Consider the following 21,645-nt stretch of genomic DNA (forward strand, 5'->3'; position numbering starts at 1 on the left):
TCCTGCAACATCGAGACTTCTACATACTGATGTCTGAACGGGCTATTCTCTTCGCTGGAATGTGCTCTATTCATCTGTACTTTGGCAGCTTCAAGTTCTTGGAGAGCCCTTTCCAGGGATGCGCCAGCCTCCTCCATGTCCCTCTGCAGTCGCTTCTGCGTTCGGTCCAAGTCTGCGCGTCGTTCTTCTACGTGCTTCATGGGCATGAGCAAGCCTTCCAGCCTGCTCTGCACCTCATCCATATGCTTGTTGATGCCCTCGAGCAACAACTTTGATAGCTGACCGCATTCATCCAGCATCGACAATCCAAGTGATGCCTCAATCAAGTTACGTCGCTGTGCCGGCGTCGAGCTAAGAAAGCTTGCTGCACTCTCGTGGCTCAGCACGACCGTCCTTACATATGTGTCATAGACGGTGCCAAGCAGCTCATCGATGGCCTGCTGAGTCGTTCGCGCGTCTGGGAGCTCGAGCTGTGGCTGTGATTCACCTCGTAGTGAGACAATGACGCGATTGCCAAAAATCTTGTGCTTGCGATGCCGCGCGATAGTGTATCCGTTGGCAAATTCTAGGATGACGGAGCAGTCTTTTCCCGCATTATCGTTGACGACATCGTCGACAAGCAATCCGCTGCGAATGCACCGCCCGAACTGGCACCAAACCATGGCCTCGACGAGCGTGCTCTTACCAGAACCGTTATCTCCCACCAAGAAGGCCAATCCTCGCGGGAAATCCTTTCGGAAGTCGATATTAATAGTTCCTTGCACGCCAAGAAAATTGGTAATTGTGAGCTTGCGCGGCTCAGCAACGAAGACGTGGGTAGAGGGTCCTGCCAACTCGGTGGCAGTTTTTGTCCCGACTGCTTGAGATGACTGCTCAAGAAAGTCTCTGTAATTAAGCTCGGGCTCCTCATCCCGATCTGTCCTCTCGCGAGAGGTTTGGATTATTCGTTGGCCAAGTCGAACCAACTTGTCACGGCGTGGGAGAAAATTTTCGTCCAATTCCAACGATTCGACATACTTGGGAGCTTCCGCCGCGAGGTCGAGCTCTGCAGCCGGAGATTCGACAGTAGCATCGGTTGAAATGCCATCTCTCGTCGTAGCTGGGATTTCTTCGTCCCCAATGAATGTCTCCAAGAGTTGCACAGCAGCATCGCTCTCCGGGACCGATGTTCCTAGGCCACCGAATGACGTGTAATCGGCGTTCAGGGCAAATCCCGTGGGAGTCCACTTTCGCACGCTCCGCGCCTCTAATTGTGGTGAAATCAGCCTATCACGAGCCGTGATGTACTTTAGATGGTTACGTTCGCCAACAAGCATGACATGCTTGTCTACCACGGCATCCTTGCTGACTTGGCCATCAAGAACTTGCTGTATGTCGACCGTTGTGTAACTAACAGCATGTGGGTTGATGATATGTTCATGCTCAAGCGTTTCTGGGTCGAATAATACAACGCCCCGCCGCTCATCGTAGAGGTCTGCCCAGCTCAACTGCAAGGGCGAGCCCAGGTAAGTGATGCTGCCTCCTAGACCATCATTGTTGCGGATAGTTTGGTGACTATGAAAATGCCCTGTAAAGGTTCGAGCTAGAGAGGTAAACCGATCTGGGCCTGTCAAGCCACGGTATGTGATGGAGCCCGTCACACGAGGCTTGTCTACGCCAGCGTTAACCACATGCCGCTGCGTGATGGCCTTGTTGATTGCGAGATGGGCAAAAGCAACCATCTTACTCGCCTCGCTGGGATCCAGAGCAGCCACAGCGTCTGTCAACTCTTCTTGGTCCTCGCGAAACGGCAACAGCAAGACGCGCCGGCCGTCCCATTCGTGGTGAGCAATCCCGTTATGCAATGATACATACGGAGCCAAGCGGTTGATGCCGAGGGCAGCGAGAGCCGTGGTCTGATAGTCACGGCGGTAGGAGAGGTCATGGTTGCCCAGTAATATGTGGACTCGCGGCACGACGTCGCTGAGGAGGCCGATGAATCGGTAGCACGCAGACAACACATGTGTCAACTGCATTGTACGGCTCGTTAGCAGGTCACCACAAATCACCACCCGCTTGACCTTGGTTCGCTCCGCCTGAGCCACGATCCATTTCGCCGTCTGCCATATCCGGTCCCGGTCATGATGCCTGAAATGGAGGTCGCTAAGGAGCATCCATCGTACTGATCCTCGCATGGCTCATGGTGGTGAGCAAGGAGTGGAAGATGCCGTGAATTCGGGTGGCGAGAGGATGAAGAATATTGGCAGCTAACGGACCGGGTTAGCCTCAAATCATAAATTGCCAGGCAGAGATGGTTGCAAATACCTTATGCCTCGTATCCAAAAATTGGAGCTTGAAATTAAAATGTGATGTTGAGGGTTGAATGGTGATGATGCAATTCAGGCGATTCACTGAAGAGCGGGTTTGGACAGGCAGCCTTAGGCAGAAGCCCGCTAAATGGACCTCTATCACCATTGTCTGATGGTGATTGATGTTGAACCGAAATTAACGTCCATCTTGTACTATTAGATAGGTGGGATGATCAACCAATTCACGAATGAATTTTGCACAATCTCAATTGCGTGCATTTTAACGCTGCATTGTCTGTTGCTGTTTCTCGAGCGTGCTTTTACACAGCTGTCAGGCCGCTACTTGCCGTTAATAACACCGTGATGTCTTACCCTAAACTACTAAAATTGATTTCAACAATGTTCAGGAAGGAGTCAAGTTCAATGACGGCATCATCGCTTAATGAGCCAATCGAGAGGCAAATCTCTTATCGATATTGAGATAACGTTTACCGCGTGCACAAACTTCCATTTTATCTTCCACAGAGCAACAATTGCCTGCAGCTTCTCTTCTTCGCGATGCCTTCATCTCTTCTTCTCACTCCGCATTCCCGCGCAAAACCCCCGGCCGACTTAGCCGTGCAGCATGAACAATCGACCCGCTTTCATACCTCCGCTGAGAGCATCTGGACCTTTTTTCATAAGCTAACAGGCAACTATTTCCACTTGACACAGCGCCTCTCTTAGCAGTAATACGACAAGAAATCAGGATGTCCCTGCTTACACATGGCTTGACCCCACGCTTGTCAAACGGTTAGTCCGGGATCAGCTCGATTAGTTCAACATCTTGCCTCGTATCCACGCTGACCATCGATGTCCACTGGACTAATTAGGCAATGGCCGACTTAGTAGACGACGAACGACATACCAGCTCCGTTGCTGATGCGTGGAGAGCAGCGATTTAAAAAGCGTTGAATGTCCGCCAGTGCTGGTCTACTTTCACTCGCGCCAAAATCCAACTAGCAAGTATTCTCTCACAGCTGACGAAAACCTCCGAACCAACTCCTCTCCAGCTACGATGAGTGAGATTGACAGCGAAGAATTCGGCGAGTTTGACGAAGGCGATCGTCTCTCCAGTCTTCTGAGCCTCTGCCCGCGCTATGTCATTGTCCCTGCAAACCCCCCAGATGGTATCGCTTTTGCCATGACAGGAAACAGCCAAGAGTGGGAACACTTGACCTATCAGCACTCTGGCATCTCAAACTGCAAACCTGGCATCTGGAAAGCAGAAGTCAGAAAGGTTCCTGGAATGGAACTGGGAAATGCTGATTTTGAAGCATGCCTTCGGTGGGTGGCAGATTTGGATGAGAACACTGAGCTCGATTTTGCAATTTCCCTTGATGCGTGGCAGGCCTGGGAGCAAATGTTCAAAGATCAGTTTGACGATTCTGTCGAGTGGGGTGAAGGCGTGACCTGGAAGCATGGCGGCACTTACTACGACGATGGCGGCCTCTTTAATGTCATTTCCACGGCGTATCTGACAACTGACGCAGCAGCCGCCATCACAGAAGGGGAATATACCGAGGACGATGGATATGACGGGTATCTCGAGATGATCACCCTCAATGATAACCCCATCAATGCGGAGGACCGTATCAGAAACTACGGCTTTACTTTGGGAGGGCTCCATTGTAAGTTCTGGTTTCAGAGTTGATGACCGAGGAACAAGTGCTGACTCAATTCCGTCTACCAGTTGGTCAAGATAGCATTGGCGGGCCGCCTGCGATTGCTTTGGCTGAAAAGGACGGCCAAGTGGTCGGAATCAAGCTTTGGTGCGACGATGACGAGATTGAAGAGGACACTCCGTTTGACGAGCAGCCTGGCAAGCTTGTCTTTTAACAGCGATTGGGTGTGGAGTTTACAGCGCTGATATTCTTTTTCTTTTCTATTCATGGGAAACGCTGTTGAGGAAAGTGGGGGGTTCCAAATGATACAACTATGCAACGCTTTCAAATCCTCAAGTGCTATTATACACAGTCCCGAGCCGAAACGACTCGAAACAGCTTCATTTCCGACTCCGAGCCATGCCGTGCCGATTTGTCGTCTACCAGAGGGGATAGATGCTTCTGACATGCTAACTGTCGCTAGCAATCATCTGAGCAGCTTGTTCGGCAACATTGTATTCGAATACTTTACGCGACGGTTTCGCCGCCATGTTGGGGAAGAAGCCTGCGGGGATTGTCAGCCGCCATTCAACAGTGATTGCGCGGAGTGACAACATGTCACCTACCAAGAAGCTTAAAGAATGAGTACATTGCATACTCTCGAATGATACCCATGTCGCGCTTGGTATTCTGAATCCTCTGCGCATTTTCCAATATCTCCGTGACGCGCGGCTTGCGGAGGTTGATGTATTGCCTTGCGGCCTTGGTGACGGCTTGTTTCCCAGTGACGGAACTGCTTGAGTCTGCTCGACCAAGCTGATGTGCTAGAAACATCACAAAGGATTCGCAGTCCTCTAACGCCTGCGACACACCCTGTCCGGAGCTCGATGGGAGGGCATGAGCTGCATCTCCAAGTAAGACAACTCCATCACGCTCCCAGGTTGGCAGCGGTGGCGACGTCCAAGTGGGATACATGTTTGTAACTCGAGCGGATTTGATGACTCGCTGAATGACTGGATCTTTCCATTGGGCGTGTCTCTCGCGCAGCCGGTTGGAGACGTCATTCATGTCGAGAGTACTGCGATCCGGGCACTGTTGGATTTCGTATGTGGACCACCAAGCCAGAGTCTCACCCGGCTTGGACACGGCGTAGGGAGATTCGCGGTTGGGATCCGAAGGGTCGCTGTCCGAGAAAAAGTATCCAAAGAAGCCGTTGCCCCCAAAGATGAAGTTCATGGATCCATTCTCTACGAATTCTTCCAGGCCGGCTGCTGGGATGAAGCCTCCAATGCCGACAAGGCCCCTTTGCAAAGCACAGGCAGTTAGTACGGGATGATACATATAACGAATACTGTACTCACTCATAATGGGGAGGATATGGATCCTCTGACGCCTCGGGAAATAGAGCTCTCTTGACGATTGATTTGACACCGTCAGCACCAATCACTAAATCTGCTTCTATAGGGCCGCTCTCGTCAACAAATTGGACAATGTTTCGACCTTCCGGGTTGGCAACAACTTGCGACACTCGCTTATTGACAATGGCGGCGTCCGGAATGCGAGCACGCAGAGATCTCCAGAGTGCATGACGGCTGCATGCAACCATGTTTAGCTTTTTCGGCTCACTGCCTGACTTGCTGGTGGTGGAGATGTTGGCGTCAATGGACATGAGCAAACTCCCATTCTTATTCTTCATGTTGGATCGCGCTGTGACATATCCATGGCGTGTCACATCTCGGAGGATGGCTTCATCAAGACGCTGAAGTACACCGAGCCCGTTGGGTGCGATGCCCACTCCGCCGCCGACAATGAGCGTGGACGAATGCGTCGGTCCTTCTTCTCGATCGTCTGACGTGACATCTTTGCCTGTGTCGTAGGCTTCATATATTGTGATTTCGTGGTCTTCAGTGGACGAGCTGCTCCTGGGGAGATGCTTCTTCAGTTCGAGGTACACTGCGCATCCGGCAATGCCAGCGCCTATGACGGCAATCTTCATGGTGGTCGACAGGGCCTTAAATGCTGAATTACAGAAAAATGCTTTTCAGGGCTGCATGACTGGAGATATAACCAGACGGGCAAGAAGGACGAAGAACAGAAATATATATGCATTCCTTTCGTGGTGCAATATCCAGAGCCCAAAACACCAGACCGGCTTCACTACACCAAGGCCGAATCATCTCGGGAGAGCTTCATGATCAGTGGAGCCGCTAAATCGCAAAGCTAACCGAACAGAGTCAAGCAAGACTTCGGCATCGATGCGCATAGGCCAGAGATCCATCACAAGGCCGCCTAATCAAGCATTGAGTTTGATCCAGGTAAATTGGCTGTGCTTGTTTCTCATGACCAAGCCCAAGCCAGTGGCAACACATATTATTTCTCCGCACCCCAGGATCCAGCAGGATGAAGGAGGTTACCCTGATTCACCAATTTGGCTAGTGTTGCGATGGACAAGCCACTTGGGGGCAGTGCGGTTCCAGATGCCGTCGGTTGCGCTTCTCAATGTCATCCTCGGAGAAATTGCAAGACGACTAGTTGACGGGTCCATCAAGCTGGTAAGAAACGAAGGGGTTCGTTTTGGTGTAGTTCTGTGATTTAGTAACGTGGCAGCTGATGTATTTTACTGCCTTCATTCAACGGGGTAATGGTCGAGAATATGAGCCGCCACATCGGCAAAATATTCGTGAGACGGCGAAGATATGTCGGCAAAGCCTTTGTTTTGACTGGTCTGCCCCTCTAGGATCTCCACAGCCACTACCCTTTGCCGCGAAGAAGGACTCCACAAGGCAACAGTCTTCAGCTGCTGGACTATCATGATAGAACTTCGGCCCGGTACAGCGCTAGGTGCTGCACTCGTCATTGCGTGTGCGAATAAGATTGACTGCGTATGATGTTGGATTCGTGAGATATACGAGGATGCTGTGGGAGAAACAAGGCACAATAGACGCAGCACGATGATGTTGGCCGTATCGTAGAGCGTGATTAATGCCGCTGATGGAATGTCGGTATATGGCAGCATGAAGTGACTTGGATCAGATGCATCGAGATCAGCATCAAGGATAGGATTTGGCCTCTCTTGTTCTTGTTGTTCCTGCCCAAAAGCGTATAGGAGTCCCTCCAATCGCCATTGGTGGATCTGGAGCCGTGTATCCTGGATGAGAATGTCGAGTTTGTGCTTCAGCTGGTGTGCTTTGTCGGCTGTGGATGTGATTAGACGGCTTGCGACTGACAAGCATCTTTCAACAGCAAAGAGAATGTCAACAAGCTTGTCGAAAATCAGTTTTGGGTGGACCTTGAAAGGAATTGTCATCCATTCTGGCGAGGCAAAGGGGTGAAGCTCATTCTCGGCCATTGACGCTACAAACTGTCTCAGAGCAACGGTATTAGCATTGTTTCCTCGTTATAAGAGGACTCAAGCTTGTAAGAGAGAAAACAAAACGCACCGTTTGAAGCCGCAGATGGCTGAATATCTGATGCAAGAATCCGCTTTGGCAGCGTTCAGGTCCCTGCGCTTCCAGCAACGAAGCCGCGCCTTTGATGTGCTTGAGCCAAGCCCTGGGACTAGTGCCCGCCAACGTCTCAAAGTGGGTGAGCATGACGGCTGCGCATACAGAAGTCTCTGGAGATGATGACCCCAGCAAGAGTCGCAGGCTCTGCAGCGCCCTCATGTACCATCGGCAGGCTTCGGTCTTGATAGACGCATCTCCCACAGCGGTGCCATAGCTGAGCATTGACGCAGCGCGGATGGAGCTTTGAACGGGAGATGGAGACGGAGAGGCGAGGAAATCGGGGAGCTCGTGCAACCAAATCCTAGAGCTACCTCCTGGTATAGGTAGAGGTGGTCTTACGGACCCAAAGAAACCGTCGATGAAGTGAGAGACGAAGAGCTGATCAAATGCACCGGCTGGGGACGGCTGTGACCTTGGCAGCTGCGAGAGATGAAGGTTGACGGCGCTGATTTGTGGCGATGGCTCATGCTTCACCTTGATGATTGTGAGAGCATCAGATGAATCACGCAACGAAGCGCTGGGGACTGCATGAACGAAGAAGGTGTCTGTGAGAGCTCCGGGACATTTTAAGCCCATGTTGAGGCATCGCAGACACGCTGGGAGAGTCTCATCACACTACAAGAACAGGGATGGTATGAGTTACAAGGACTGAAGCTCTCATTATGAGTTGAATATCAACAGGCAGCAAGCGCACCTTTACTCTACGCTTCCGACACGTCGCGCAGCCTCTACTCCTCCCGGCGACATTGACCATGACGGCGACTCTTCGACTGTCTGCAAATCATGAGATGCAGTGTGCTGTCATGAGTCTCGATCAACTCACTTTTTGTTTGTACGCGTTTACACTAACAAATGGGATCAATGCTAAAACACCACGATCCGAGGATATCCCGGCTCTCGCCAGGCACACACTCACTTATCCAGGGATCTTCAGGAGAAACCCTGTCTGCCTCGCCTTGCCTCACTCTAGTCTCGTGCTGTTACTGCAAAAAACAAACGCACCATCGATCAGCCCTTCTCATCCTATCCCCGAACCGGACACGGTCCAACAGCTTCACCACCAGCTTCTCATGCTCACCCCCTGACCTGACCCTTTTTCGCCTCTTAAAGCTGCAGACCGACAGTTGACTATCCTCCAATGAGAAGCCGCAGGATGAGCTCCAGTTCTCCAAGCAATGCCTCCACCCAAACGATGATAGCCATGGGTTGCTCTGCCACGTCACTGGAACCGACAGGGCTGCTGTTGTTTTTGTTAGCACAGAGCACCAGCTAATGGTAAGGGAGCAAAAGTGGAGCGGCGACGGTCAGATGCATCTCTTGCACGCTTTTTGGGCCGCGAAGCTCAATTCCACGACGTGATGCGTGTATGACTGACTGATTGCGACTCATACTTTGCTCCATCTCCCCGCGATTACGGAGCCTTGTCGTCGTTCCTTTTCTTGCTCTCTGTTCCGCATTTGCGCTCCCGTCTTACCCCTGGATCTGCTTTCTCTTTCATACACACACACATCGTACATATCGTAAGGCACCCAAACTATCGGTCACATCACCATGGGCGAAGACCTCCTGTCCTTTGTGTTCAAGGACAAACAGATCAAGGGCAGGGCCATTCGAGCAGCCGCAAAGCTCTTCGCCAATGCGGCCCCCATCGTCAAGACCATCGAGGCCGGCCATGGACTCATCAAGATTGGCGACACGCTGTCCAAGGCGAATGAGCTGGCCGGCAGGGTCAACGACTTTGCCCCCCGCGCAAACCAGATGGCCGACGGCCTCAACAGATTCATCCCGGCCATGCAGGTCATGGGCCAGTCCATGTGCGACAGCGCCAGAATCTTTGCGTATTTTAGCATGATTGCGACGACGGTCAGGATCGGAATGAATATGGTCCAGACGTACCAGGGAATTCAGGCGCTACAGCTCATCGCCGCCAAGCTACAGGATATTTCAGTCAGCCTCGCAGCGCAAACAGCTCTCATCGCCCAAAAGGAGTTTCCCGACTATGTGCACAGCATGATTCGGGAGCGGCTCATGCAGACGTCGGACGACGCAGCAGTAAATCACTGGTTCTTCCTCTGGCATCCCGACGACGATTGGTACCCCAAGTTCTTTCATCTCCTGGAGGAGAAGCCGCTGGGTACGAGGTTTTGCGGTTACACAAACCAGATTGACTCGGTATTCGTCTTTATGCTTGCAGCGAGACGGCGCATCACAGAGAACGAGTACAAGGCACGCCGGCGAGGACACCCCATGCGCCCAACGCGGCTGCATCTCCTCGTTCCAGCATACCAACCCATCCTCGTCGCCGAAGCACTCAAGATTCCCGAGGAAATTGGCGACTTTGTCATGGAGGGCCGAATCAACAGCAACAGGGAGTTTGTCTGGCTGAATCTGCCCGACGACCAGAGACACTATACCCTCAATATTGGCCAATGGATTCCGCCAAATCAGGGCTGGTTGACGTGGGCCGCGTCAAAGATTGGGCTGGGAGAGAAGTCGCCCAAGTTGCGGGAGCGTAGAGCTCTCGGCTACAGCCAGATCCCATTCGAGATTGAGGCCACGCCTTTGCCTGCGAATGAAGACGACGACGGGAGCAGTACCCTTGTGAACCCCTCAATTGCACCATCCGAGGTCAGCCTCACCCTTCGAGAAGAATCAGACAGAGACAGAGACAAGGACAAGGATAAGGATAAGGATAAAAGTCGGCGACAGTCAACACCATTGCATCAACGCGAGCGGCGGCATCGTAGTAGCAGACGGAATTGAATTCCACGAAGACAGTTTCAAGATGAAAAGAGACGGAACATGGGCAAAGGATAACGGCAGAGGGCAAGGAATGGTTATGGGCATACATCACTCAATTCTTTTTTTTTCAATTTTTTCTTTTACCTTTATTACCATATCATGTTGCTAGTCGGACCCGAGACGGCACAAAGTCAGCCTGGAGTTGGAAAAGCCCAAGAGAGCGAATACGAGAGATCTGGAATCTCCGCGTCATTTCACACAAACAGAACGACAGCATCGGTTGGAGTAAATAGAATTCATTCGGCATGAGATTGCGAAATCATGAAAGATTTGTTCAGCTTTATATATATATATACCATGGAAATGTTGTGCGGCCTAATTTCTTTTCTTCTCGCTTTCCTCTACTCTTCTTTTCGCGCATTTTTCTTTTTCTTTTTGACATATAAATCATCCTGAGAGACTTACTTTGCTCACCTACTCAACGAAACTCTTATTTCTTACATCACACCGGGTGTAGGATCACGTCCTTCCAGAGGAGCGAGCTGGAAGCCTGACGACGATCCCGATTCCGTTCCATTGTTGCCATGATGCCGTTTCTAGCTCCGCACTTCGGTTTCGAGCTACAATTCGTCTTGCCCGATTTGATCAAACAGGGAATTGTTCGCATCTTGCAACGCGTCGTACACGGACTTATCCTCGTAAAACTGGGAAGAATCCGTCGTATTACATAGCCCGAGTTGCTTCTCGAAACCTTTTGCCGTAAACGCTAGTTGCTAACTGCCTACGACGGTGCTGTGGTAGGCAGATTTTGTAAAGTCTGCAATGAGAATGCCGTTGTTCGAAAGAGACGGATTTATGACGACAAGCCCGAGAGGAGGTGAACAAGCCAGCTGGAAAGGGATGCAAGATTGCGTCTGTAGAGGCGTTTATCGTAAGTTCTTCCTCGTCTGTCGAGTTCAGCAGATGATGGGGTTCAAAATCGAGCTTCCGCCAGATGACAACGCCTTCCCTATCCCCAAAATACAGCTTCAGTCCGGAAAACTCGCTCAACCTTCTAATATAGCACCTGGATGAGAGATTGAGCCACAAAACTGAAATGACTCGAGATCCAAGTCGACTCCAAATCTAATTCGTTCCGAATGAGACTGCTCCAGCGTACCAGAGAGCTGACGAAACGAATCCAAGAAAATGTAAGATCAGTGGTCAAGGTCGAAAATCATCTTTCAATATATCCGTAGACGCAGGTCGGCTAGGCTTTAGGAATCTTTGGCTCATGCTCAGCGAGCCACTGGGCACGAAATGGGCAGCGCCGCTGGCACTTTTCAACCTTTTACTCACATGCTGCCCATCTTTATTTGCTCCTGTTTGCAGCAAGCTTTTCCCCTTTTCATAACACAACACATAGAGTTTTACACCTTCTCAGCTTCATCAACTTTGTCATCAACCAAACTGGGTGAACTAGCTTTGAGCTCTGATATTTCGTCGTCGTCTGAAATAGGATCTGTAATTTTGATAAGGGGAATTGACCGACCCCGTGATCAGTCGATAGCCACCTTTCTCGTCATCCCCTCGACCTCTGTAGCCACCTAGGATCGGGGCCAGGTCTTTGTTCCCCCTAAAATATCGTAGGCATTGTTTCTCTTGACTTATATGAATAGCTGAGGGGCTGTGACAATAACGGGAAAGTGATGACATCGCGAAGGCCGAGTCCGGCCGCATTTGAGTCATCGCATACATCAAACTCTCAACACCAGTCTGATGGTATAGTATTCATCTCTGTGTGTGAGACCATCGTTTGGAATCATGCTTGGCAAAATAGGTGGTTCGATAGGCGTTGTCACGGACCTCGATTGGTCCATTCCTAGATTCTGTAGTAATTTTTCTGCATATGCAGTTTGACTTGGTTCAAATGTCTTGTCGACATAATTTTGTGAGAGTCTGACGATTGGTGATTAAGTCGGGCTCGGCTTCCTGATATAGAAGAGAAAGAATTCCTCAGAACTAAATAGAAGAATCGAGAAACGTTATCGCGATGAAATGACCCTAGCTGTAATGGGGGCAGCACTGGCCAAGAATGACACAGCCTTAGCTTTACTTGCGATATGTTTTAGAAGATCTTATCAGTTCCAGGACCTACGACAGAGAAGGCCTTGCTTTCACCTTCAGAGAAACTTAGGTTTGATTCAGCCACTGTCCGGCTCACGGTTGGGGGCCGTAGGCATAAGCAAAGAGCGAGCATTTTGGCGAGATATTTTGCATCAGCAGGGTCCTCCAAACCAATGAAAGCCCGAAGAGTCTTATCTTCTTTGCTTCCGCGTGATAGTATGCTGACTCAAGCTTGATGATCAAATGTTTCTGTAGCCTGTTCTCGCTCTGTGGTCCTTATAGTGGTCGGACGAGCTAGGTTTCCCGTGTTGGTATCCCCCCAGTCTCGTTAGAAGGTGCGTTCCCTAGCTGTCAACAAATAACCAGATCGTCTATCGGTTCCGTCGGCCTGTCGGTTCCCAAGCCTAATCTTGGCACTTTCGGTGCCTGTTTGGAGAAGAGCATCTTCAAGTGTGCCGTCTTTCCACTGTCGTCACGAGAAACATGGACCAGAAGCTTCAGTGAGCCCGACTCATTAAATGACAGGACGTGCGATACGCGCTCCTCAGAAAAAGGGCCACATGACGAAAGCTGACGAAAACACAAGTGAATCGATGGTTTTGGGAGGTTGTTGGATCGAATCGAATGGCGAAACGGTCCCGTTAGATCTCTTGGAACCAAATGAATTCTTAGTTCCCCATTTCCGGAAGAGTTCCAAGACCGCGATGATTATCGCCTTGGAACACGATACAACTTGGTGGTCATGACCCATTTGGGGATCACTTCTTTGAATCAACTATCGCAACCCCGTTAGATCCCCGTGAATCAACTGCCATCTTGCATCCCCCAGTGCCGGGGGAGTTGTTAAATTCACCACCATGTTCGCCATTGAGCGTGAACATCGCCGTGCAATGATTTTAGTCCATTCTTCAATGAGGAGATCTCGTCTTCCTACATCAAAGGTGGTATGGCTTCCCTCTGGCTAGCGAAGAGGTATCGCTGGCGAACCTGCCCGTCTGCTAATGCTCTGCTTTGTTTCCCACCCGGCCCCTAGATGACGCTTCGCCAAGCGGAAATCTCATGCTAATTTGAAAACTCTGACAGCTCGGATTTGCTCACCATGGTTGGGCACGCTCGTTATAAGTCTTATAGTACGCACTGTGAAGGAGAGAGCAGCTGGATTTTCGGGCTTTCCGTCCCAATCAAAGCTACAATTCCCCGTAGACGGTGAGACGGGCGTTGAGCCTTCAGGAAGTCGCACCAAGTCGAAACGATTGACTACAGCATGGTCATCAGCGGCTCTAATAGAAAGCTATAAAGGCTTCAGCGTGTATGGACTTTGGAGGAGAATAGAGCGGGTAAAGGGGGCATGCCGCTCTAGTTTCACAGGGCCATTAGTCTGAGATACAATAGCAAGTTTGATCTGAACGTAATTGCTAAGGCGGAACTAAGCGGCGGGTGGTTTCTCGAAATCGATAAGCCTCGCTGGCAGCAAGATCAGTACAACCGTGCTTTTCGGCAGGCAGCAACAGATAAAGAGTTGCTGGATGGGACCAAACTGACCTCGTGGCTTTCGGTGGCATAGGATGGAACTACTGTCGCTCACAACTCTGTAATCCCTCGTCCATAGGTAGCCTGAAGCTTCGCTAAGAAGTCTTGGCAAGATTTCCAAGGCGAACCTAAACAATGACACAATTCTTCTTTGTCCGGTTCAAGGTTGCCTCTCGAAAAGCCGTGACAAAATTCTCATCGGTATAATACGACACCTTGACAAGGCCAAGCCGTTCGTACCAACGATCATCATCATGACCTCTTTCCTTGAGAATCATGAAGATTGCCTGATGCCGGTCCTTTTTGTGGATGGTAATGTCTTTTTTGTATGTTAGATCCGCAACTTCCATCAACTCGACATCCATCTCGGCGCCATCTACTGGAGAGCCAAAGTCGTTTCCCTCAGAATCATTGTCTGCAGCTTCAGAGGCGTTGAAGTCCTCATCGGGAGTTGCGTGTGCCTCATCATGCGAATCAGAACGCAGCACAGAGAAACTTTGCGGCCACGGATCATAATCCATAAAAACCATTCTCGTATCTACGATGCCCTCAAGATTTGCATCGTCATCAGTTTTTCTGTTGTAAGCAATGGTGCTTCTACTGCCTGTGTCTCCTACTTGCACGGTAAATAAGACATGTGTTGCCCCCCTCAGAGTCTTTTGGAGTTTTGCATGAGCAGTCTTGCCACGCAGTGTAAGGAAGCAGGTAGATTCGTCTGGTCGCATAAAAGCTTCGCCATCCGAATTGCGGCACTCGAGTTCCATCAGCTCAGCCACCGGCTTCACGTTTGGTTTAATATCGTATGTAGTTCCGAGGAACTTGACAGGATCTTCACCGGAAGCCCATGACCAAGTTGGAGATGGCCACCACTTGACTCCATTCGCATCTGGATTCTTCGGTCGGGCAGCGCGATTCTGATAGTCTTGGGCATCAGAGACCCAAAGCATATCTTGAAAGAGTGAGCCGGACCAGAGGCCTGCATAATACGTCTCATCCTGTCGCGAGGTCATGTGTAATTGTTGAGCAATGGCAGCAACAGCAGGCAACTTGTCAGTGGCGTTTATGATTCCGAGCCGCGAATATTGCTCAATGAGAGTCCACCACAAGTCTTCTCTAGCGGTGACCTGCTTCTTCTTGTACCACTTGGAGGTTGTGCCCTCAAGTGTCTTGCTGTAATCTGACTTGATTGAAGTATCCATGTCGTTTCTTTTACATTCGCAAGTCAGCATCGTGTTGCATTCCCACGCAAGGTCGTTTGCTGTAAATACCAGCACGCGGCGTGATACGAGACGTTCCTGAAAAGTCCAGGCCCTGGTGAATAGCGGTCCAGAATCGTAGTGATCTCGGTCGCTATTCTTCAAGGGAGCTTCGAAGCTTAGCAACTCGGAATTGTCTTCCGCGTTGCCACGAAATGGACATATTGGATCCATTTGCAAACCAATCATTTCGATCGGCCCTTTTTCTATGCTGCCGCTATCTCTTTTCATCATCTCGTCGGCTACTTTTGGTGGGAGAGTTATATGAGTCTCTCTTTCAGGCGTTGATTTGGAGTATAGTCCTTCGAGGCTGGTCCTCGCGTGATGAGCTGCAAGTGTCAATCTGGCGTTATGATATACATCAAATATTCGCGGCGCTTCTTTCAGCCAGTCATCTTTGTCCTCCTGTATGATGCATATGCAATCGATCCACAAGAACCGCATGCCGAGTCGGCGGGTGAAATCGACTGCATCTTGGAACGTCTGTGACAATGATGACCAAGAGATTCGATGGAGCTGCGAAGAAAGATTTCCAGACAACGTTCGGCACTTGATCTCGGTCCTGCCATTGGGTCCCCAGCAGTGGCTCAGGGCCACATACTGAGATCCAGCTGGAATATCGCTTCCGTTACAAAGAACAACATCACCGTCTGGTCCTAGCGGCTGTACATCGATAAGTCGCGTTGGCAGAAAATCGTTAGTGGTGTCTATACAATGCTTATGATGTTTAACGCATTTGTCCAGCTGCGCCTTGGTCCATGAGAGGCATTTGTCCGACGAAGTATCGCGGCTGAGTGTGGTTTCTTTCTGCATGTTGTAAAGCGGAAGATACATCCATCTGTGCTTCTTAGCGACGCTTCTCACAGCTTCTTCCCAGCGATTTGGCAAGGCAAACATCCAGTTTTGGGTAACAGAGTCGTTGAAGTGATATCTCCACTCTATGGTGAAGTAGCCGGCCGAAGACAGGCAGATAGAAATATCTGCATCGTGCAATTCGCCGAGCAGACTCTTTTCCATTAGCTGCCACAAGATCGCACAACAGAGGCATCCACGTTCTCTTGCTGAACGAGACAATTCAAGAGTCCGCTGTCCTGGTTGAAGCTGCAGCGATCGCCTTGTTTCGCGAAGTCGGTCGGTGCCGGATACATGATAGCTGCTTTGTCCATTCCAATGGCAAATGTCGCAAGCGTCTCCGATAGTCTCTGGTTCGTCATCGTCGATTGATGGACCAAGAGTCTTTTCTTTGATCCAGCCAAAAATCTTTCTGCCAACCATTCTTTTGAAGTGTTGTGGTGAAAAGGCAGGTAAGTTGAAGTAGAGCGGGGGAAAGGTGGTGAGTGCAGTCGGCAGAATTCGATTGCGGAATCTCTCGACTACAAGGTAGATAATCACGACACAACCGAAGAAATAAAAGAAAATATCCAAAATAGTAATAGAAAATGCAATGTGTTATATCTTTAACATTCAAGACTCTGGGATCCGCTAGTCCACGAAAAGACAAGTCCATCACCACAAACAAAACACGCTCCAGTCCAGGGCTGTCAATTGTTTCGAAACTTATCGCCTATTGTCAACTCATTACGCCACGCTAATCAGCTTCCACAATGAACAGAGCGGTGAAGCAGAGGCATACACGGCTCATTACTCAGCGAGACAATCCAATGGTCCTTTTCATCTCTGCTTCATGTTCTTCCTATTTGTGCCGAGCAGAAAAACAAATTGGCACAACATCGTCAGCGCTAGTTATAGGCTTGGCGATGCCAATCAAAAATTAAGCTTTAGGAGTATGCAAGTTATGGCACAAAGCGATGTAATAGATTCCAAGGATTTATTTGTATATACGAAACTCGAAAATTGTAAAATATCCCAGGTGCCAAATGGTTGGCTTTTGTACAGATCATAGTTCCAATAGACGACTCGCTCAAACCACTCCATAGTATAACGCCGATAACCCTCATATTCATCATATCCCAAAGTAGAAAAATGTCCAATCATTAATATGTGAAGCGAAAATAACGCCAAAAAAAGAATTACGCTGTCGCCCGCTTGTCTGCTTGCACACTCAGGCCGAGGAGCTCGTCTACAAATGCAGATTCATCCTGCTTCCCCTGGCCAGCGAAGCCGCTCTCACCCGTCACAGTAGCAGTGTAGAAACTTTCCATCTTGCCTTGGGCGTCGGCTCGGGGCCTAATGGGCTTGAGCTCTGAACCCTGTTGCTCTGGGGCATTTGAGTCTTCTTGGTTCTGTGTTTAGAAAATGACGGTTAGATATTTGCTTCCAGAAAAGGACAATGGAGGGATAAGACGTTGCTGTCACTTACATCTTGCACATTGATAGACACTTCCTGTGACACCATGATACCGCCAAAGACGTGAAATTTCTGGCCCTGATCCTTATGCGAGTCCTTCCCAGAGTGGGACTGGCTTGCTGATGAGAGTTTGCGGGCGTAATCGAAGCTGCCGTTGTCGCCATTGTATATCGAGCTAGGATGCGATACTGACTTTGACAGCTGCTCCTGGCTCCTTGTAGGCGTCAATACAAGGGCCGTCGCATGTCTCTTGTGGCCCGGCAGGTTATCCCTGACTTTACCTACAGCTCGGGAAAACAACTTGTTATGCGCTTGTGCCGCGACGCTGAACCGCCGTGGAGGTGAAGACAGCTCATGTACTGTTGAGGACATGTCGCGGTGGACCATGTGGGAGAACTCGATGTTATGAGATGAGCCTTCGTAGGTAAGTTGGCGCATTTTGAAGAAGTTGAGAGGCGTGAATTCGCAATCAGGCGATAGCACAGTGGCATGGATGGGGAGGACGAGTTGAAAAGCAATGAAGATGCATTTAGACAAAGGTTTGCCCTGTGCAGTAGAGGTAGCGCATGGGAGCTGCACTACCTTGGGCAAAAGTGTAGCGCTGTCAAAGGTTTCGTCGCCTAGAGAGTTCCGAAGCGATGAAACGGCGTCTCGAAAAATCGAAGCAAACATGCGGTCTTTAGGAGAAGCAGACTGGTCGGCCTGAAGTTTGAGCAGAATAGTCGAGAGCGGCAAGCCACGAAGGCCGTTGAGAAAGCTAGCATTGCTGGCATCGAGAGAGCCCACGGGCAGTGGGACAGAGGGAAGCAGATTCCGGGCTGTCTTTTGCGCGAGCACGTCGAAGCCACCCCTGTCAAGTCGGGCGCGGACGGCAAACATGCCCACATGGAAGCCGGGAGATAGCATGGGGGTCTTGTCCCTCTGGTTGGCCATGTTGTGTAGACGAGCCTCCAGGTCGGGCGTCTTGATGCGCATGGTTGATCGAATAAAGGGAGCGACCTGGTGAACCTCTACAAAGCGAAACCCGGAAGCCTCAAGCCTCACCACCTCCTTTCTGCTATCAACCCTACGAACGAGGAACATGAGAGAACCGCGGCCGTACTCTTGGCCATTCTGTTGAACGCCTTTTTCCGCGAGATTTTGCAAGCCGGGCTCGTCACTGTTAAATAGTCGTTGAACCCTTGATGACTCTCCTGTGACAAAGATTTCATCCCATAATATTCCAACGCCAGCAAGAGCCTCCTTAGTTTTGGAAGCTAGGGCATCCGCAGTGACGCAGAACAACTCGCGTAGAATGGTATCGTACTCGTCCACAAGCTCGCCATCGTCGCTGATGAGTCGAACGCCTGCCCTGCCGATGTTGCGCTCCTGCGCGAGGAGCGAAATGTGGTTGGTCATCTTGGTCATGACTTTTGTTATGGTGTCCCAGTTGCGAGAAGCACGGAACATCCAGTGAAAGAGGGGGTGGCTGGTGTTGAAGACGTCGTCGTTGGACTGGCGAAGCAAGATATGGCGTGTCAGTTTTCATCAAGGAAGGCATCTTTGGAGGGAAGAATGAAAAAAGATGCAACTGACCTTTGTAAAGTATGTGTCTGTCACGACTTCGCTGGGCAAATACCCGTCTTGAGAGACCATGATGCGGCCTTTATCGTCAAAGACACCGGCGGCGAGGACGACCTGTTGCGATTTGCTGGCATAGTCTCGTCTTACCCAGGTCGAATAGATGGCCATGCCGGTCATGACAATGCCCGCAGCGATAGACTAGATGTCCCAGTAGGCTCAGTCAGCTCCGGTGCCCTTCAGACGGCATTCATTTAGCGTCCGCCAGAGTTTGTAGGAAGATTTACCAGGCAAATAACGACAACCATTGCATCCTTGCGTGAGACCCCCTTGCCAGGCTTGTCGTGTAGGAGGGTGTAACTCGTTCCAACAGCTGCGCACCAGTGCATGCCAGACACGGCCCCGGCCAGGACCATGGCACAGCCCAGTCTCTTCCACCAAGCGCTGCTCCAGGTATTCTCAAAGACAAAGAAGAGAGTGAGGGCCGTGGTACTGGCGAGCACGGCGATGATGATGGAGCCGATGAGGTAGGAGAGGCGATACGAGCCCCGATAGTTGCTGATGGATGCGTCGGCGAGATAGTGCATGCCACAGATGGCGCCGCCAGAGAGCAATCCCGCGAGGGCAATTCGCCACCATCGGATTCGACCGTTGCCGTTGACACCGACGAAGGCGAGCACGAGCACGAGGATGGGCACCAGGAGCGAGGCGACGGTGAGGGCGGTCGAGTAGGCGATTTGGAAGGCTGCTTCGCCGTTGAGCATGTAGATGGCCCGGTTGCCAATGAAGTGCTACGTGGTCAAATCACCATGTTAGCAAGTTTTGGCATCACTGAAACTGAAAGGGCCTGTGGTTGCAATCATTGATATTCCTCGCGACGTGGTTGTATCGTACCATGGACCAGATGGCAATGCCACCCATTGCAATGGCAGCGCCGACTAGCAAGAAGCTGTGATTCTCGATGTCAGTTTACTAGCGTCCCTAATATCAAAAAGGCACAGGACGCATCCGTACAAGTTGTGCTTTCCCCTATGTGAAGTTCTTCGTCTAATCAACTCGAGTGCCGTGCCGGTTCCGACCAAGCTGATAGCGTAGCTGAGGCACACGAACCCTCCATTGAACGTGTACGGCACTACCTTGCCGGTATACTCCTCAAGGAGTTGCTGCGTCGTCGGTGTCGCCATTGTCGTTGTGTTTTCTGTTGGTTCAGTCTAAGATGCCGGCGACGTCGTCGACGAGGACAAAAGAAAGGGAAATAACGTCTGATCAAACGAGAGGCATATTCTCAGACCCAGGCATCAAAAACTCAGATAGACATCAGACTAGGAGTGTCTGGACCACAGACGAATCAATATCTATCCCCTTGCACAAGGAAGAGAAGATGGGGGGAAACCCCATCGAGTTGCTATGGTGCCTTATATCTACTATTGTAGAAAACGCATCGGGTAAGCACATGGGAGAGAAAGGCCGCACCCACGGGACCGGGACCAAGGGCGGCCTCGAGCACAGCATGGATGGATGGAGAAGAGGGCCAAGTCCGCGTATGAACTCGCGTGCATTAGTACTCGGCTACCCAAATTTGCGTGCCACCATCCCATGGCTTGTTCGCACAAGACGTATGCCGTCTCTATCATGGGTGCATCGAGGCAGCCGAGGGCAATAGTCCCACAACGAATCGGGCCATCTAACCCATTTCAAGACAACAGTCCGGCGGCCTAGGATAAGAAGCCACTGAACAAGAGGGCCAAAGAGAAAAGAAAGAAAAGTCTTTTGTCTGCTCGCGCCTCGGCAGAATCCGCCTGTAGCAGAGTCGATGCCCACATGGGCCACGATCTGGACTCGATGCGATCTGGGCGGGCATCAGAAGGCTCCACAAGCACCTGGCAATCGGAGCTGTGATGGAATCTAAATCAAATCAAATCAGCATTTGAGCCAACCAAATCAGCTGCCTGCTGGGCTTTGCTGGGCTGACCCGCAACGAACAAGGATCAACGGGCCAGCGTTGTGCAGGATGTGGATTTGCATAGGGCTAGATGAGATGCTAACAGGGGCCTGGGCTAGGAGATTCAGCTACTGCACCTTGGCTTCAGCTGGCCAGAGCTAGATTTCGGCTCGGCGACTTGTCCAACTTGTCCATAGGCTGGTTACGCCACAAAACAAAGATGCCGGGGAAGTAAACGAAGAGGAGAGGGAAAAACCAAGACTACTGTACAAGTAGTCTGCACGTTCGTGAAAGAAGAAGCGACAAGACTCCCGTCAGTTACCTAAGAAATACCGCAACTCCCCGCTCAACTAGGCGGTAACACTGGGCACAATAGAAGGTAACCCTACGACGAACAAGCTTGACGTTCCTCTTATAAATTGACCACAGAGCAATACTTGCACTTCCTACCTTATTTCAGTTCCTATTTTTGACAACACAGCACTTTGTGGACAGAGTGAAAAAAGAAGGCGGCGGCTAGTTCAGGCACACGGGCGATTCTGCAGCGGCAGGGAGATCTCATGGATCGCAACAAATCGCGACTCCAAAAGCACCGAGTGGGGATAACGCACGCCATCCCTTGAGGCTACGGGGATCTATCGAAGTTGCCGGTTGCACATAAAACATGTTGGCTTTACTAGTTTGATCGGTGGCGCTCGGCGAATTCACCATCGCCAGGCACAGCAGGCAATAATGGATGCCCTTTGCCAGACACAAGTGTTGGC

The 21,645-nt window shown here is 50.6% G+C and overlaps 6 protein-coding genes across 6 annotated transcripts; 2 read left to right on the top strand and 4 right to left on the bottom strand.

The window, feature by feature from the left end:
* Positions 1-3,345: 3,345 nt before the first annotated feature.
* On the top strand, positions 3,346-4,166 carry T069G_01984 (uncharacterized protein; the record flags this gene model as incomplete). The annotated part of the gene is made up of 2 exons (XM_056169194.1): positions 3,346-3,958; positions 4,021-4,166. 2 exons carry the CDS (start codon positions 3,346-3,348, stop codon positions 4,164-4,166), a joined length of 759 nt encoding a protein of 252 aa, XP_056034510.1.
* Positions 4,167-4,401: 235 nt separating this feature from the next.
* Positions 4,402-5,927, bottom strand: T069G_01985 (FAD binding domain-containing protein; the record flags this gene model as incomplete). Its single annotated transcript, XM_056169195.1, has 3 exons — positions 4,402-4,496; positions 4,558-5,234; positions 5,293-5,927. The coding sequence occupies 3 exons, from the start codon at positions 5,925-5,927 to the stop codon at positions 4,402-4,404; spliced, it is 1,407 nt and encodes a 468-aa protein (XP_056034511.1).
* Positions 5,928-6,557: 630 nt separating this feature from the next.
* On the bottom strand, positions 6,558-8,191 carry T069G_01986 (fungal zn(2)-Cys(6) binuclear cluster domain-containing protein; the record flags this gene model as incomplete). The annotated part of the gene is made up of 3 exons (XM_056169196.1): positions 6,558-7,292; positions 7,372-8,052; positions 8,132-8,191. The coding sequence occupies 3 exons, from the start codon at positions 8,189-8,191 to the stop codon at positions 6,558-6,560; spliced, it is 1,476 nt and encodes a 491-aa protein (XP_056034512.1).
* A 797-nt stretch (positions 8,192-8,988) lies between these two features.
* Positions 8,989-10,200, top strand: T069G_01987 (uncharacterized protein; the record flags this gene model as incomplete). Its single annotated transcript, XM_056169197.1, has 1 exon — positions 8,989-10,200. One exon carries the CDS (start codon positions 8,989-8,991, stop codon positions 10,198-10,200), a length of 1,212 nt encoding a protein of 403 aa, XP_056034513.1.
* Positions 10,201-13,943: 3,743 nt separating this feature from the next.
* T069G_01988 (uncharacterized protein) lies at positions 13,944-15,260 on the bottom strand (the record flags this gene model as incomplete). Its single annotated transcript, XM_056169198.1, has 2 exons — positions 13,944-15,126; positions 15,199-15,260. 2 exons carry the CDS (start codon positions 15,258-15,260, stop codon positions 13,944-13,946), a joined length of 1,245 nt encoding a protein of 414 aa, XP_056034514.1.
* A 1,841-nt stretch (positions 15,261-17,101) lies between these two features.
* Positions 17,102-20,123, bottom strand: T069G_01989 (uncharacterized protein; the record flags this gene model as incomplete). Its single annotated transcript, XM_056169199.1, has 6 exons — positions 17,102-17,314; positions 17,392-18,873; positions 18,955-19,140; positions 19,227-19,730; positions 19,834-19,888; positions 19,954-20,123. 6 exons carry the CDS (start codon positions 20,121-20,123, stop codon positions 17,102-17,104), a joined length of 2,610 nt encoding a protein of 869 aa, XP_056034515.1.
* Between the last annotated feature and the right edge of the window lie 1,522 nt (positions 20,124-21,645).

The sequence above is a fragment of the Trichoderma breve genome, chromosome 1, assembly GCF_028502605.1.
Source record: "Trichoderma breve strain T069 chromosome 1, whole genome shotgun sequence".
Lineage (NCBI taxonomy): Eukaryota > Fungi > Ascomycota > Sordariomycetes > Hypocreales > Hypocreaceae > Trichoderma > Trichoderma breve.